Raw genomic sequence first — 16,220 nt, 5'->3', positions numbered from 1 at the left:
ATGGTCGGATGCTTGTTCGTGATGGTGAAGGGGTTCCTTAGGAGTTTAAATTAACGCTGCTGCTCCTTGATGGCCAACTAACGCTTGCGAGGATAATGATTGTGGTGACGATGATAACATCAGTGATGGTTCATTGTTGACGGTGATGATGATTACCTGATGGCTGATTGATGGCAATGATCGTAACGGTGAAGATGAATGTTTGACGTCTGATAGACGATTAATATAATGTTGTTGCTGCTGATGATGCTTGTTGCTGCTGCTGCTGCTTGTAGCGATGCATTTCCTGACCTTTCATCTGCATCATGATGGTGAAATGCCATTGGGTTGGTCGTCGCCAAAGGGATCACGACCACCGTGATCACGATCATAGAACACGAGCGTTTAACCCAGTAAAACAATACCAACGTTGGTCAAACGTTGGGATTGTTGGACAAACGTTGCCTCGATGCTGGCTCAACTTTCCATCATTACCGCAAACGATGATTCTACTCGTACGAAAATTAAGGAAAAAAAAACCCGCCGATACTTTGTAAGTTTCACTGTTGAGAGCAAAAGGGCCACCAGAAGGCGATATCGTGAAATGTCATCGATTGTTCGACACCAAGGAATTGAAGTTGCGTGAGAATTCACGGTGTGACTCTGCGATGAAACCAGCGAGTGTCACGATGGCAAGCGAATCAGCAGATTTAATAAATGCATTCCTCGTTCATTGTTCGGAATCATCTGAAAGCTGATTTTTTTTTTGCCCAATCTGTAACGGGTTCTTTACCAATATGTATATACGGATTAAACCGAGCGAGGGGATTGCAAAATAGAGTAGAATGTATATATATATATATTAATTCTCACATTGAATCTATGTCGATATTGCCTTATCTCCATCAATCCCTAGCTCGTCCATCTCTCACCACCGTGGCTGTGATACATAAAGTAAAAAAGAAAATTTGAATACAGCAAAAAAAACACCTTTTCATATTATTCCCAGTTTCTTAACCATTGCAACACACCGCCCTTAGATCATTGGTCAACTCACCTCATCCTCCGGCGCCTCCTCTCCCGTACCACGCACGCCCTGCGCTGCCCCCTCCCACCCCTGCCCGCCAGTGAGTTATTGCCACTCTCCTTTATGGGCACAGTCGTAAAATCCCACAATGCAGTTCTTCCGGCCATTTCTCCTGAAGTATGACTGACAAATTGGTTTTGGGAAACCGGGCTGCCTCGTTCTGTTCGTCAGCGGAATGCAAATGGCACGCAGCGCCTTGCGCGCGTGTACATTGCACTTTGCTCCTTGCACACGCTCCACTGTGTTTATCGGATTATGGAGTTGCGATGCGCTCTCATATTTAATGATAATATTAACATGTCTTGGGAGTCTGCTTAGCGATGCTCTCTTCAGGCATTAAAGTCGTGACAAGGTAACATCATTAGCTGCAGCAGCTATATCTGCAGCAGCATTAGCCATAGCAGTGGCTGTCATCATCACCAGAAGCAAACTCATCATCATCAGCAGCAGCATAAGCAGCAACTCCCTATTCTCATCATCATTGTCATCATCGTCATCAGCCAATGTCTATCCACCGCTAGATGAAAGCGTCCGCAAGCGGCCATCCCCATCCCTCATGGTCCTGCGGTGCCCTAAACCGCCGCCTCGCCTCCGCACGTTAACTGATCTCGCCACTCATTGTCCATGATGGTCGTCGTCGTCGTCTGCTTAGGCGATGTTCCCTCCTTCGGCTGCGGTTCTCACCCTTGCCATCGTCATCGTCGCGCGCCCTCAGGTGCCCTTCGGCGGCCGTCTGGAACGCTCTTGCTTCCGATATTAGGAAGCCACTGGAGCTATGCACTTTTAAATCCAGATTGAAAACTCATTTCTTTGGAACTGATTTTTTTGTGTTGGCTACGTACACGGTGCAAAAAAGGTTCAACATACATCATCGTCTCTCCTGGCGATGTTGTGTCCCACCCAAGCCCAAAGAGCACTCTCCTCTGGTACGGGTTTATTTCTTCATCCATGTGTTCCTCTTCCTTGCCGCGCAGTGCATTTTCTAAGCGCTCAGTGTTCAGCTCACTGTCCTTCCTCCGAACCTCCGATGGGCACGGTTGGCTACGTACGGCGTGAAAGAAGTTCGGCATACATACACAAGTACGGGAGTGCGGTGATGCGGCCGAGCGGTCGTGCGTTCGCCGCTTGTTGTGGAGGTTTGTGGTTCGAGCCACGCGTCTCTCCCTGGTTAATACTGCGCGCGGTGTACCAACCATAAGATGAGCACCGTCTGCTTCACAGTGGACGTTTAAAGGTCCCCTGACATTAATAAAAACAAAGAGTAAGCCACGTGTCCCCGGCGTCACGGTCCAAATTTACCAACTATAAATAGTATATATTAGAAAATTACTTTATTGGGTTAAACCAAATAGCAACATTCCCCCCCCCCTCCACGAGTAGGACTTTTCGATTTAAAGCTTTCGTGACTGCAAGGATTACATATTCTTGGTTTTTTCGGTAAAGTCACGTAGAAGGGAAATAATAAAATAATAAAAATAAAACATAATAAAATACAATTCTCACGACGTTTCGGCCACAACGCAAGCAGCCGTCATCAGGTTAAAGACAGCGTCCTAATGAGGATGCTGTCTTTCCGACAGCTCTGTTTCTTCACCTGAGGACGGCTGCTTGCATTGTGGCTGAAACGTCGTGAGAATTTTATTATGTTTTATTTTCATTAGTTTATTATTTCCCTTCTACGTGACTTTACCGAAAGAACCAAGAATATAGTCGGACTTTCCTTGAGCTTTGAAACAAAACAGTGCTCGGAACATATGATCGTGTTTTTGTAATCTTTGAAATTGGTTTACTCAATACAATGGCATGCAAAAGTTGTATTATTTGATTGTCTAGGGGTTGGCCTCTAATATCCCGCTGCTTATTCCATTGAGACCGCGTTCTTCAAATATGTTGTTTTCATTCCTCTAAGAGCGCATGGACATGGATGCCCGCGGTGTATAGGTACACGCTTTTACTAAAGTATATACGGCGATTGTTGGAGAACAACACTGAACCTGAATGCAAAATGTCCCATGGCAGTAAATAATAAAATATATATATAGAATACGGTTGTAATTTATTTATCCAGGAAAGCCTCACAGAGTCTCTAGGCAATTTTTTTCCAGAGGGTCCTGCGTTGTGGATGTTTTGTCAATTGCATTTTAATGAGCGTGGGATGAATGACCGGAGAAAACCCAACATGCATACGAGCGGGCAACCTATGAAATTCCATAAGAACAGCTTTCACAAACAATCAAACAAAACTATAAACTGAACCAATATTCTTTTTTTATTTTTGCAGGTAATGCCCACTGAGCCATTTCGCTCTTTTTCAGAAGCGAGCTGGCCGCAAATGGTCACTCAACGCAGTGGCTTATCATCACGTGGACATTCACAGCAGAGAGTTTGTCATTTCTGTGCACCAGTGTCGAGCAACGCGCCATTCGTTTACACGATCACCGCTCCGCTCCATCAACGAGCCACAACATCCAGGCTGGGCACTCTGCTGTGCCTTCATCAAACTCAGTGCATTAGCCGGTAAACCATCCCGTGCTATGAATGTACTCGCCCTCCTATCCAACCGGCTCGGCTGCTCCCTGAGAAAGAAAGAACAAACAAAAAAACCTCTAACCACATCTTGGAGCCATTGCAATTTTCCATAATTGTTTTTCTCTCCTCCTCTGGGGATGGCAGCATTGATTTTAGTTAATTGATGGGAGAAGATGGCAATCCCCCCCTCCCCCCGCATATGCAGCGGACGGTTTCTTCTCCGCCACGCTGTCCCCGCCCTTCTGCGGCACCGAAACTCCGGCGTCTTTCCCCCACCCACCCTTTAACCCGTACCACCAACCCCCAATTCCGACCGAATGGCGATCGATGGCTTGAGCGGTGGTGCAGCGGTGTGCGCAGTGAGTATTTCAAGCCGTCGACCACGAATTTGATTGCCGGCCAAGGGTGTACCGCAGACACCTGGCAGCATGGCCACGCACAGTCAAACAACCTTCCACCCCCCCCCCCCAGCCGGTGACGAAACCGGCGCGGGGAGCCATTCATCCAGCAGTGGATCGACGAAGCGTAGTTAATTATTGCTCTTAATTTTTTTTTGCTGCAAATAACACAAACTCGCTAGCATTGGTCGGCGAGCCGGTGCCAATTTCACTTGGGGTCACATTTCAAAGTGTGTCCACAGAGTCTCTCTCTCTCTCTCTTGGACCACTGCGCATGCTCACCGTGCTCCTCTGGTCATTCTGGACCATCCGTTAAAAAAATAGAGCTTTGTAGCTCATCGGATTCTTCTGGGGTAAATCAAGATTCTATTCCTGATCTCTGTTTTGCAAGGCTGCCAGCCGCACATGGAAACGCCAAGTTCCCATGGAAGGGGGACGCTTTATCTGCATTCATTAACATTTTCTGTTAATAATGTTTATCATTATTATTATAATCTTTATAATTCCCGTATTCAACTGGCAGCCGCGTGCGCACGAGGGAGGACAACGGAGCTCTGCACGGATGGATTAAAGAATCCATCGCCGCACGTTTTTATCCCTTGGTCATCATGCAGCACAAACATTCTTCCCACAAATTAGTCTTAATTGTCTTCCCTCTATTGGGTTGATGATAATTGCCAGAAGGACACCAAGTTCCCCCCTCCCCCCCCGTATGTAAATTGAATACAAAAATCATGACAGGGCTGCGTTGCAAACAGATAATGCATCTCATTGGGGGCTGGGGGGGAACAGCTTTCACCTGCTGAAAGAAAGGACCGCTGATTGATTTCGGCCCGCTCTTGCATAGGTTAAATCGGGAAACAAAGCCCCCCCCCCCACCATTGAGCAGGGACATTGTGTTTTTCTTCCGTGAAGCGTACGTCAAAAGTCTGGAGCATTTCAAGGCCACTTTTTATTTTCAAAAAACAACCCCGACAAGCCTGGAACTTGCTTGCAGCAGATTGGAGAAGTAGGTTGTCACGTCAGACCGTGTTGTTGTTGTTGTTGTTTGGGGGGAGGGGATGGGGGGGAGGTCCGTTACTCATTTTCGCGACGTCCTTAAGACAGCCATACATTGTTAGGCGGCATTCACGTAATTTATTCGGTTGCGAGAAATTCCCACGCCATCATAGGCCACCTCGTTGAGTTTTCATTCGTGATGACCAGGTCGCGCCTTACCTGGTAAAATACAACAACAACAACAAAAATGCGAAGTAATAGTTTAACACGTAGCAGGCTTTCGCGACCAATATTATTCATAATCAACGTTTTTGGGTTAGATCGCGTTATTTATAAATGTGTCGTAACCCTCCACCACCCGACACGGCCAATCAGCAAAAAAGTGTCACGTTGACAAAAGACAAATAGTTCACTACTTTAGCCCACCGGTGTGTTGAAGAGTGAATCCACAACATTTACAGTTTTTGTGTACTCAGAAATTGTAAATTTGGCTGATTGGCCGTGTCGGGTGGTGGAGGGTTACGACACATTTATAAATAACGCGATCTAACCAAAAAACGTTGATTATGAATGTGATGTAATAGTTGAATGCATTTTCTTTAATGCCTTTTTTTTGTTAATAGTTAGGATAGGTGCCGAGGTTATCAGGATGTATGGGCACCGTTGTTGAAACACAGTGATAATTTAGCACGGCGATTTACCCTAGGACCATTATCCACTGCTTGGTTGAAGCTTCTTACAGGAGTTTAACTCGGGGCTGATCGTAAAATTAACAAAACGAGGTAAAAGCGCAGCCTTGGAATTGCTTGCTCACTCCACTGCCGGAGGAAGGGCTCCCTCACGAGAAGGAGCTCTGTGGAGGGGGATTTATGTTGTCCTGTTCTTCCATGGCGGCCCAGACGTGGGACTCCCCACACTCAAGACACGGCAGTAAGGAATTAAATTTCGTGAATCCATTTGCGCAGAGCTTCGAGTGTTATCCCCCTCACGCACGACGGGTTTGCTCCGGCTTCTCCGGGTTTTCTCCCAGGTTTGTCTGGCATTCATTGAAATGGAATTGGCCAAGCGTCCGCAGTTCGAGGAACCTCCCCTGTTAAAGTGTCCTGAGACTCGGCGAGACCGCTCCGGGCATGTAATTAACGGAACGTCACGATTATAAATATGCATTTCGTAGGGGTAGACGCGATTTGGCTCTGACATTGTGTTTTGTACGTAAACAACAATTTTTTTTGCATGTTTTACATTGAGAACATAATAAACAGGAACGATGGCAAACTTAATCATGGAAATTACACTGAGCAGAGGAAAAGAGAAGCAAAGGCTGGAATGCAACGGGCATGCTAAAATATAATGTCTCCCCGTATTGTCGGTAGGTATTGTATATGGTAATCAAATCGCGGCGGAAGGCACTTACATTCAAATGTTGGCCCTGTTGTAGAACGAGTCTGTAATAGATCACAGCAGGAATCACTTAATTGCACTAATTCAGAGAGAATTGCTGAATCCCGTTGTATAATCCCAAAGGGCACATTAGCCAAAATCTTCAGTATAAATAAATCAGTTAGATAAAAGAGAATACATACATAATATGAAATCAAAACGTCTGCCGGCGGAAAGCCTGACAAAAGACTCGTTCGTGCTCTTGACGCGTGCTGCCACTTTGCAGTGAAACGAACTGGCTGTATCGTAATGGGGCGGTCTGACTCCTGCCATGAGAATGTGGAATTTACCAATTCGTGCTACGAGGGAACAGTCGACTAGCCCTCAACCACTGGCTCAGGGCCACCGATGAAGAGCATCTCCCTATTGGGAAGAGCATCTCCCCATTGCTCATGGGAAGAGCATCTCTTCATTGGGAAGAGCAGGGGTGGAAACAGAGCCGGCCCAGCCACTAAGCGACCCTTGCAATTGCAAAGGGCCCCGTGGCCAGCAGAGGGCCCCCTAGAGTCACTGCTAGCTAGTGGGTGAAAAAAATCATACATCAAAGGGGCCTCCAACCAAATTTTGCTTAGGGCCCCCAAAGGTCTAGGGCCGGTTCTGGGTGGAAACTCCACATCCCCGCGGCAGGAATAAGTCCTTTCTGAGGATAACTCCCGTTGATTTCTCCCGTTGAATTCACGCAAAGTGGTTCTCGTGTTATAGACCCCCATCAACCGCACGACCGGGACTTGAACTCACAACCTTCCGAGTAGAATTCTCTAACCACAGCCAACACCAGCCAGCCGCAAGTGTCCTTGTGCATAAACTCGGGTTGCCACCTGTCCTGGTTTTCCCAGGAACGTCTTCTTGTTGAGGCAGCTGCTGTCCTGGGAAATCTGTAAATGTTCCTGTGACATCAAAAGTCCCAGTTTTTGTCAAATGCTTAGCAGTACGCCACTCGCCCAAGACAAAGCATTCAAATGCAGTTCTCCCCTCTTCCAGTATTTTGAGATATTCTTTATGCCGTGACATGTCCCAGTTGATGTACCTCAGAGGTGGAAATCCCAGCATGCATATGTGTAAGTATAAATGTGCGTGTGTCTGTGTGTGTGTCGGGGGAGCGCTGTTTGCAGTAGTTTACGCACTGCGCTACGAACCCGGCGACCCGAGTTCGATTCCCTCTCACGACCAATAACAAGGCGAATATCTGAACCGATCCTGGGCCTCCCCTTGGTAGATTCGGCCTCAAATGAGTACCCGGTGCGGTGTGCGTTAAATGCTACACGGGGGGAAATCTGTGTCTTATTGCGTGGTGCCTGTGTGTGTGTGCGTGTGCAGGCCTGCCAGGCACAGCGGCTGACCTGGAGAAACGGCGCTTGGTGTTCGGGCAAAACTTCATTCCCCCGAAGAAACCGAAGACGTTTCTGGAGCTCGTGTGGGAGGCCCTGCAGGACGTGACTCTCATCATCCTAGAAATCGCCGCCATCGTCTCTCTGGGCCTGTCCTTCTACCAGCCACCCGGGCAGAACACCGAGAGTAAGATCTCCCTCCGTTAGCTTTCCTAACGCGCCGTGAAAACACCGTCGTCATCGCAGTCATCGGCATCATCATCATCATCATAAGAGTCATCATGATCATCTTCATCATGGTCATTAGCCGGGCGGTGGCGGCTCTAATACGCGGCCTCTGATCCAGCACCGTGGAGGCAGTGAGGGTGGTGGATCACGCGCAGATGTCGTCACACTGCCTTTCCCGTGGGCCTCGAAGTGCCCGTGTTTGCCAGGAGTATAACAAATGTGGACTCCACCTGTTCCAGCTGTATGGGATAGAGCGTTGCCCCCTCGCGCGCGTGGGTTCTTTGCGGGAGTGCTCCGGTTTCCTCCCGCAAGTAAAACAGTCATGAATTGGCCAATAACATCTTAACAGATAGAGGACCACAGAGCTTGGTGGGGAATTTGTCGCGGGTTCACCATATGTCAGCCTTCCCGGTTTGGCCGTGGTTCCTGACGCCTCCAGGCTGTTCTCTTTTTTTCAGAATGGGGGGATACTCTGTGGTGCATGACAAGTTGAAATCATTTACACGGTCATCATCGCCATCAGTCGTCGTAATCACCATCGTCATCGTGGTGACCATCACCAGTGTCATCATCGTCGTCATTGTCGTGAGTATCATCATGGTGATCATCATTAATGTTGTTGTCATCACCATCATTATCATCATCACCACAATCACCACCATTGCCACGAGTTAATAAAGGTAAAGCAAGCGATTGTAAATCGAAACGGCAATCTTCCCAACAGTAATCGGGTCCTAGAGTGCTCCAGTGTATAATGCGGAGTTCACACACCACACAAGCTACACACCGCGACTTACACATGAATGAAGAAATCGTTTCAATCGCTCCATTCGCTGCCATTCGTTTTCCCCCCACATTGACTTATGGGTGGCTGCACGTGGCTGTGGCTAAAAGAGCTTCTTCATAGCAGCTGTTGGCTATCGGCCGGTTGAGACGCCCGCCGTCCTAGGGCGCCTTGAGCGGCCGCGGGTCATTCATCGCCTCGTGCGTATTCCGGTAAGAAGTCCTCTAGCCCACCCACCCCCCGTAAATGCAGGCCGCCTCGAGCACTTACATTAACGTCAGCCGTGATGATGCACGACTTGATTACACGCCCTGCTCTTTGAGAAGGCCGAAGCGTTGGCACCCGTCGGGTCTCCGCGCTCACAAACAAGCCGTGGAATTTAAACGACGACAACAACAACTACAACCTGTTTAATAATGAGCACGTTGCGTGGATAATTTTTTTTGCGTGGCTTTACATCGACGGGGAACACCCCCCCCGGCGCCACCCTCTCACCCCGGCTGCTACGTTCACGACCAGTTTGCGGCGATGTGAAGAAATCCTCTCGTGGGCTCGTCTCGGTCCGCGGGGGCCTGGCGCTCCGTCTTGTGTCATTGGCTACGTACGGCGCGAAAGAAGTCTGACGTACACACGTGCATCGGAGAAACTGCCCCGCAAGACAAAGTCACCACAGAACGACTTCAATAGGAAGCCACCTCAATCTCTGTCTGAGATTCAGGGTGACTTTCCTCGTCTTTTTACATATGAATGCAATAGCGATGCATTAATCAGTTGTTTATTTTCTGAAACTTAATTTGTAATTGTACTACCACCAGTATAGAAGTAATATTATTTCACATCGATTTATTTCCAACGCGATATTTTTAGATTTCTCATTAGATTATTTGCTACATTTCAATTCCATGAAAAACAACATTTTTTATTTTACCAGGTAAGACCCACTGAGTTATATATCTATTTTTCAGATGCAGCCTGGCCACAAATGATTGTTCAACAAAGTGGCTTATCATGCGGACATTTATAGCAGCCAAATACTCTAACCGCGTGATTCTAAATGTGGAGGGAAAAACCGGAGGACCAGGAGAAAAACCCACGTGACCACGGAGAGAGAGAGACATGCAAATTCCAAATATAGTCGTCAGGGTCAGGATGGAGCCCACGGCGTCCTGTACATCAAGCGAGGAAGTTGACATCTCGCCACCGCGGCCCCTTTTGGCGAGCCAGGTCACTCTGGGCAAAACGAGAAGCTCTTCCTTGTTTTTTCCCGATGAATGAAATAAACTTGTACCTGACCCCCGACACGAGAGCGGCGCTCCTTCGTGCCCTCAAAACTTCGGAATGCCGTGTGTCAGCCATGCCATGCGCTTACGCACTCCAAGGCTCAACGCTGCCATGGTGGCGTAAAGGTCACCACACCAGAGGTCACCCGTCGGATCTCCCGCCGCCGCCGCCGCCTCTGTCCACCCAAGCACCACAGTTATGTCGATCGTCAGGAGGCCCCATGCGGTGGGGTGTAGCGTGGGAACTCCCACCTCTTCCCAGATGGCTAACCGATGCGCATAAATCGGGCCAAGTACCATCCAGAGGGGCTCTCTCCACGCCATTCCACCAGCGTTGACATGAGCTAGTATATTTTGCAGGGCCCGCACTGTTACCAGTACCTGAACCTCACGGTTGGATAAGACTCAAGTAACAGACTTGGAGACCGGCCCAAGACCCTCAGCTCCTTGCTGCGCTTGAAGAACCCTAACTGGACGTCTGTGAAACTACTGGACATCTGTCTGTGAGCATTATAACCTCATCGGATTCCTCCAGTATAAATACATATTCTGATTCTGAACCCTTTTAAATTTCCACTGTGAAGCAGATGCTGGCGCATCTTACGGTTGGTAGATCGGGGGGCAGTATTAACCAGGGAGAGACGCGTGGTTCGAACCACAAACCTCCACAACAAGCGGCGAACGCACGACCGCTCGGCCTCGTCGCCACACGCCCGTACGTGTGTATGTATGGTGAACTTCTTTCACACCGTACGTAGACAACCATGCTCATCGGAGGTGCGGGGGTAAGGACAACAAACCAAAAACAGCAGCTCTAAATAAATCACGGGAGTGTCCAAAACTCGGGATTCGAACCCTGGGATGTGAGTGACGCCATCCTCCGTGTCTTTGACACGGCCATTATGAGCCCCCACACCACCCCCCCCCACCACCTCCACACCACCGCCACCATCCCCACACCACCCCCCACACCACCCTCCCCACACCCCCACACCACCCCCCCCCACCACCTCCACACCACCCCCACCACCCTCACACCATCCCCACACCACCCCCACACCATCCCCACACCACCCCCCACACCACCCCAAAACCACCCCCACACCACCTCTCACTACCCCCCCACCACCCTCACACACCCCACCCCCCCCACCACTCCCCCCCCACCAGCCCTCAGCAACTCAGTGGCCGGCACGGGTTATCTTTTGGTGGTGGTGGCGGCGGTGGTGGGGACAGCTTTCAAATGAAACATCTCGCACGGAGCGGGTTTTCTCATTCCCCGCTATCGATCTCCCACACGCACATAGACCCCCCCCCCCCGTCTTCTTTGTGCTTCTCTCGTGATTTGTTTGCGCAATCGGTTGTTGGTTAGGGAGAACGTTAGAGGGGCGAGGTGGGGGGTGGTGGTGGAAGGTAGGGGTAAAGGGGCAATGCAATAAATAAATAAATACATGCGGCTAAACTAAATGGGGGAGGGGGGGGATAAAAAATTACATCCGAGATGCTCATTCAATCAGCGCGCCCGTCCAATAAACGCTTTGCAACTGTTTGGCTAAAGAAGAGAAATCTTACGGCAAAGCTTTGCCTTCAACAAATGGGGAAACGCGTCCAAGAATAGGGCCATTGTTCTCATCGAACGTCTGTGGAAAATATCTTCATAGCTCGTCAGATTCCTCCAGTGTCAAAACTAATATATATTCTGATTATGCATTGTTCGTTAAACTTGATTGGCCTACACCAGAGACATTTTCCTATCATGGCCTTGTCGCATCAGCGGTGTTAGACCAGAGAACGCCAAAGGCGAACAGCACAACAGCGATGCAAATATCGAAGCATTAATAGCTCTGGTTGAGCCGTTATGTATATTGTATGAAGAAACATTTTTGAAATTAATTGATGCAGGAACTTCGCTATTAAAATTACGGATAGATGCCTTGAATATTTTTCATATAGATTAAATATAATAATTCATGGGACTGCTGGATGAAGGCTTCCCCCACGTTACCAGTCAGGAGAGACTGATTGACCATACTTCACCACGCTGGTCAGTGTGCAAGGTTCAGTTTGGGAGTGGGGAGGGGGAAGAGGAGGGGCTTAGAGGGAGGGAGGGGAGGATACTGACTCCATAACCGGTGATTTTTAAAAAAATACAAAATGTGTTATTTCTCATCCTTTTCCTTGGGGGAATGGGGCAGGTAATTGCCATTCTGGGCTCAGGTATGTAAGAGTGTTCTAAGGTTTAGGTGTTTAAGACTGGTCTAAGGTTCAGGTATGTAAGAGTGTTCTAAGGTTTAGGAATGGACCCCATGTATCTTTGTAGTCTTGCATAAACGGTGACATTTAATAAGGAAGCCACAGAGAGCACGGATCGATCCGGCTTAATTCTCTCGCAAAAGCTTGAAGATCCCAAACAGATCCTCGCTTAACGCACTGGCTAGCCGGCCTCATCCCGCAACGCATGCAGACGCCGTGGGTGTTACTCATCACGAGAGCGCTGGCAGTCGGCAATTTACACCGGACTTATTTTATCCCAGTGTCAATACGGTAACACGATCCCCTGTGTGTGTCTGTGACTTAATCTCGTCTTTAATCCCAGATTGGGAAATTCTACGCGCGAGGTTATCTATTGGGTCAGCTGTTTCTGCGTTTTGCTGCATTGCGATTTTTTTTTACTTTTCCAATTATTCGTCAACTTCAGCCACTCCTCAATTTTCTAGCGAGACCCACGTCCCCCTGAATATTGTCCATTTACACATTCATTAATACGGTTAGTAGCAGGCGCAATTTGGACTTTGAAGGGACGGAGACGTGGGAGGATCAATTAATGGAAGAGAAAAGCCCGGAGATTCTGAAAGGAGGACAACACTGACGCCCATGTGCGGTGGAGTGAGAGGTGGAAATTTTTTCAAGACGACTGCAGCTATGATAGGGTCTCTGAGTTAGTCTATGGGCCTCTGTACGAGTATATGCGTCTCTGTGTGAGTCTATGAGTTTCTGTGTTAGTATATGGGTCTCTGAGTTAGTCTATGGGTGTCTGTGTGAGTCTATGGGTTTCTGTGTTAGTATATGGGTCTCCGAGTTAGTCTATGGGTGTCTGTGTGAGTCTATGGGTCTCTGTGTGAGTCTGTGGGTCTCTGTGTGAGTCTATGAGTTTCTGTGTTAGTATATGGGTCTCCAGAGGTGGGACAAAGTCATTGTTATGCAAGTCCAAGTCGAGTCGCAAGTCATCAAATTCATGACTCGAGTCTGACTCGAGTCCAAGTCACATGACTCGAGTCCACATCTCATAGGTGGGACAAAGTCATTGTTATGCAAGTCCAAGTCGAGTCGCAAGTCATCAAATTCATGACTCGAGTCTGACTCGAGTCCAAGTCAGATGACTCGAGTCCACACCTCTGTGGGTCTCTGAGTTAGTCTATGGGTGTCTGTGTGAGTCTATGGGTTTCTGTGTTAGTATATGGGTCTCCGAGTTAGTCTGTGGGTCTCTGTGTGAGTCTATGGGTCTCTGTGTGAGTCTATGGGTCTCTGTGCGAGTCTATGGGTCTCTGTGCGAGTCTATGGGTCTCTGTGCGAGTCTATGGGTCTCTGTGTGAGTATATGGTTCTCTTTGGCAGTATATGGCTCTCCTTGTGAGTCTATGGGTCTCTGTGGGCATTGGTCTATGGGCGGAGTGGAATTCCAGACGACCGGAGCTGCGACAGAGAAGCAACGTTCCCCTCGTAGGGTTCGACAGACGATCGGGCTTGACGAGGAGGAGGGGGGAAGGAGTAGGAGGGAGAAGGGGGGAGGAGGCCGCTCGCGCCCGTTTGGAGGCTACGAGACGGAACGCACGATGCGATGGCTGAAGCCGAGTTAGGCCGCTGACCCACCTCGCTTGAGCAGTGCCAGTTGAGGCGAAGACGCCGTGGAAGTCGGAGCCGAGAAATGGCAACAATTCATCAAATTCATCTGACGGGAGAAAGGACGCAACAAAAAGAAAGCCCCCCACTGGCACGCAGCAGCTAATGTGTGGCTCAGGTGGCCATCGCTACGTCTGTGTCACCACTGAGCTGAGAGTGACATTGCAATTAATATTTAATAGGAAAAATTATTCTGAGGGACAGTTGTAATATTTATTACCTTTATATAATATATGCGATTGGGGGGGGGGGGGGGGGACATGTACATGACCTTGCCTCAGACATTCCAATTTTAATACAAAGCTTTTCGAATTCACAAAACTCGGTCTTGGGTTTGGAACTCCAAGCCTTGACCTGTACCCTGTTGTTGAAAACGTAGCGAGCACCTATTAAGGATCGAATCGTGGACAATGTTGGTGTTGGGGGGGGGGGGGTTGTGATGAGCAACACACTAAACATCATCACTGTCTCATCAGTTATGATTTGTATACAATGCGCCAGATAAACAGTAAAGTCTGAGTCAACCTAGGGGAGGGCCCAGAACCGCCTCAGAGAGCACTCGCCATTGATGTGAGCCGTGGCCAGGAATCCAACTTGGGTGACGACGGCCGTGGCCCAGTGCATGTGAGACACTGTGCCGCTGCTCCGAAACAAAGACAAAGATCCCCCGTATAGCCTTCACATACTGCTGGGGCAAGTGCTGCAAGTGAGGACCTATGAAGGCCGGCACGGCAGATTTTGTCTCCCTATTGGCGACGTTGAAACACACTGCACCAGGTACTAATTTGAGGCTGAGTCGACCTAGGAGAGGTCCATCACCGGACCATCACATTACAAAAGATTGCCGGCTCAGTACCGGCCACTGGCGATCTGATTTCATGAACACGCAACTCGACATGTGACACTCCACAACACCGATCGTTGTCGTCCACCACCATCAACGAACATCCACCCATACTGATGATCGTCCACCAACATTGATGATCATCAGCCTTGTTGGTGGACGATTGTCCACAAGCACTGCTGGTTTGCCGCCTCAACCATAACACTGAACCATCGTACACCAACGCTGAGGATTGACCACCAGCGACGACCATCTTCCATCAACAATGATGAGAACCCATTCGGCCACCAAGCCGTGACGATCATCCGCAAACGCTGGTGGTCACCCGCTCAACCACCATCGCTGACCATCGTTCACCAACAACGACCACCACCGTCCATCAAAACTGTCGACCGTCCAATTCGCCCACCGTCCCCTGACGATCATCCGCCAGCACTCGCCCGCTCGACCGACGCTCGCCCGCCCCCTCTTGCACTCGCCCGCGTGCGCAGTGTGCGGCAACGTGAGCGGAGGGGCGGAGGACGAGGGCGAGTCGGCCGCCGGGTGGATCGAGGGCGCCGCCATCCTCCTGTCTGTGGCGTGCGTGGTGCTCGTCACGGCCTTCAACGACTGGAGCAAGGAGCGCCAGTTCCGCGGCCTACAGAGCCGCATCGAGCAGGAGCAGCGCTTCTCCGTGATCCGCGCCGGGCAGCTGCTGCAGCTGCCGGTGGCCGACATCGTGGTGGGAGACATCGCGCAGGTCAAGTATGGTGAGTCGGCGGTGTACGGTGCGAAGAAAGTTCAACTTACATTGATAGACTTCATTCTTAATATGCAAAAAGGGAATGTGCTTGGCAAGGGAACCTCGGCCAATGGTTGAGACTGGTGATGGAGCAGCAACCGGTGATGGGTAAATGCCGTAGCACCGCAGAAGAAGGGGCTGTGATATCGGCTGTGGATCCTTGCTTGTGTTGCTACAATGGCAGCATCGTATTGTACAATGAGGCCGCAGCGGCTTGGAGAGAGACCTTCCACAGAAGTGGAGTGAGTAGTCATGGCCAAGGCTACGGTTATTGGAGCAGATATCTTGAATTTGAACAAAGTTTGTGGAACCTTGGCATGGGCTGAAACGCATTCCATTAGAGCCTTCCTTAATTTGTTGTTGCAAGACACCGGGATGTCGTCTGGCAATGCCGACGATTGCCCGCTCCGTCAACCGCCCTACCTCCGATGACATCGCCCTGCCAGCATTAGCGATGAATGATCGCCAATGCCGGTTGGAGGGGGGAGTCACGGAGAGACTGCCACCGATGATGGATGGACAGACGTATAGAAGGACAGTTGTTGAGTCAAACACACCAATACCAATACCCGCCATTCGCCACTAAGTGACGGTGATGCCACCACAGCGCCACAAATACACACACAAAAGTGGACAGACTGATC

At 49.4% G+C, this 16,220-nt stretch overlaps 1 protein-coding gene across 4 annotated transcripts in view; it reads left to right on the top strand.

Annotated features, from left to right (window-relative positions):
* The window catches only part of LOC144946125 (plasma membrane calcium-transporting ATPase 2-like), a 182,091-nt gene that overhangs the window by 85,699 nt on the left and 80,172 nt on the right, over nt 1–16,220 (top strand). For all 4 annotated transcript variants that reach the window (XM_078874889.1, XM_078874886.1, XM_078874888.1 and 1 more), the window contains exons 3-4: nt 7,750–7,947; nt 15,287–15,544. In XM_078874889.1, coding sequence (XP_078731015.1) covers nt 7,750–7,947; nt 15,287–15,544 — 456 coding nt within the window. The remainder of the gene's footprint in view (nt 1–7,749; nt 7,948–15,286; nt 15,545–16,220) is intronic.

The sequence above is a fragment of the Lampetra fluviatilis genome, chromosome 40 (assembly GCF_964198595.1).
Source record: "Lampetra fluviatilis chromosome 40, kcLamFluv1.1, whole genome shotgun sequence".
NCBI classification, from domain to species: Eukaryota; Metazoa; Chordata; class Hyperoartia; order Petromyzontiformes; family Petromyzontidae; genus Lampetra; species Lampetra fluviatilis.
This window is presented reverse-complemented; position numbering and strand designations above follow the sequence as displayed.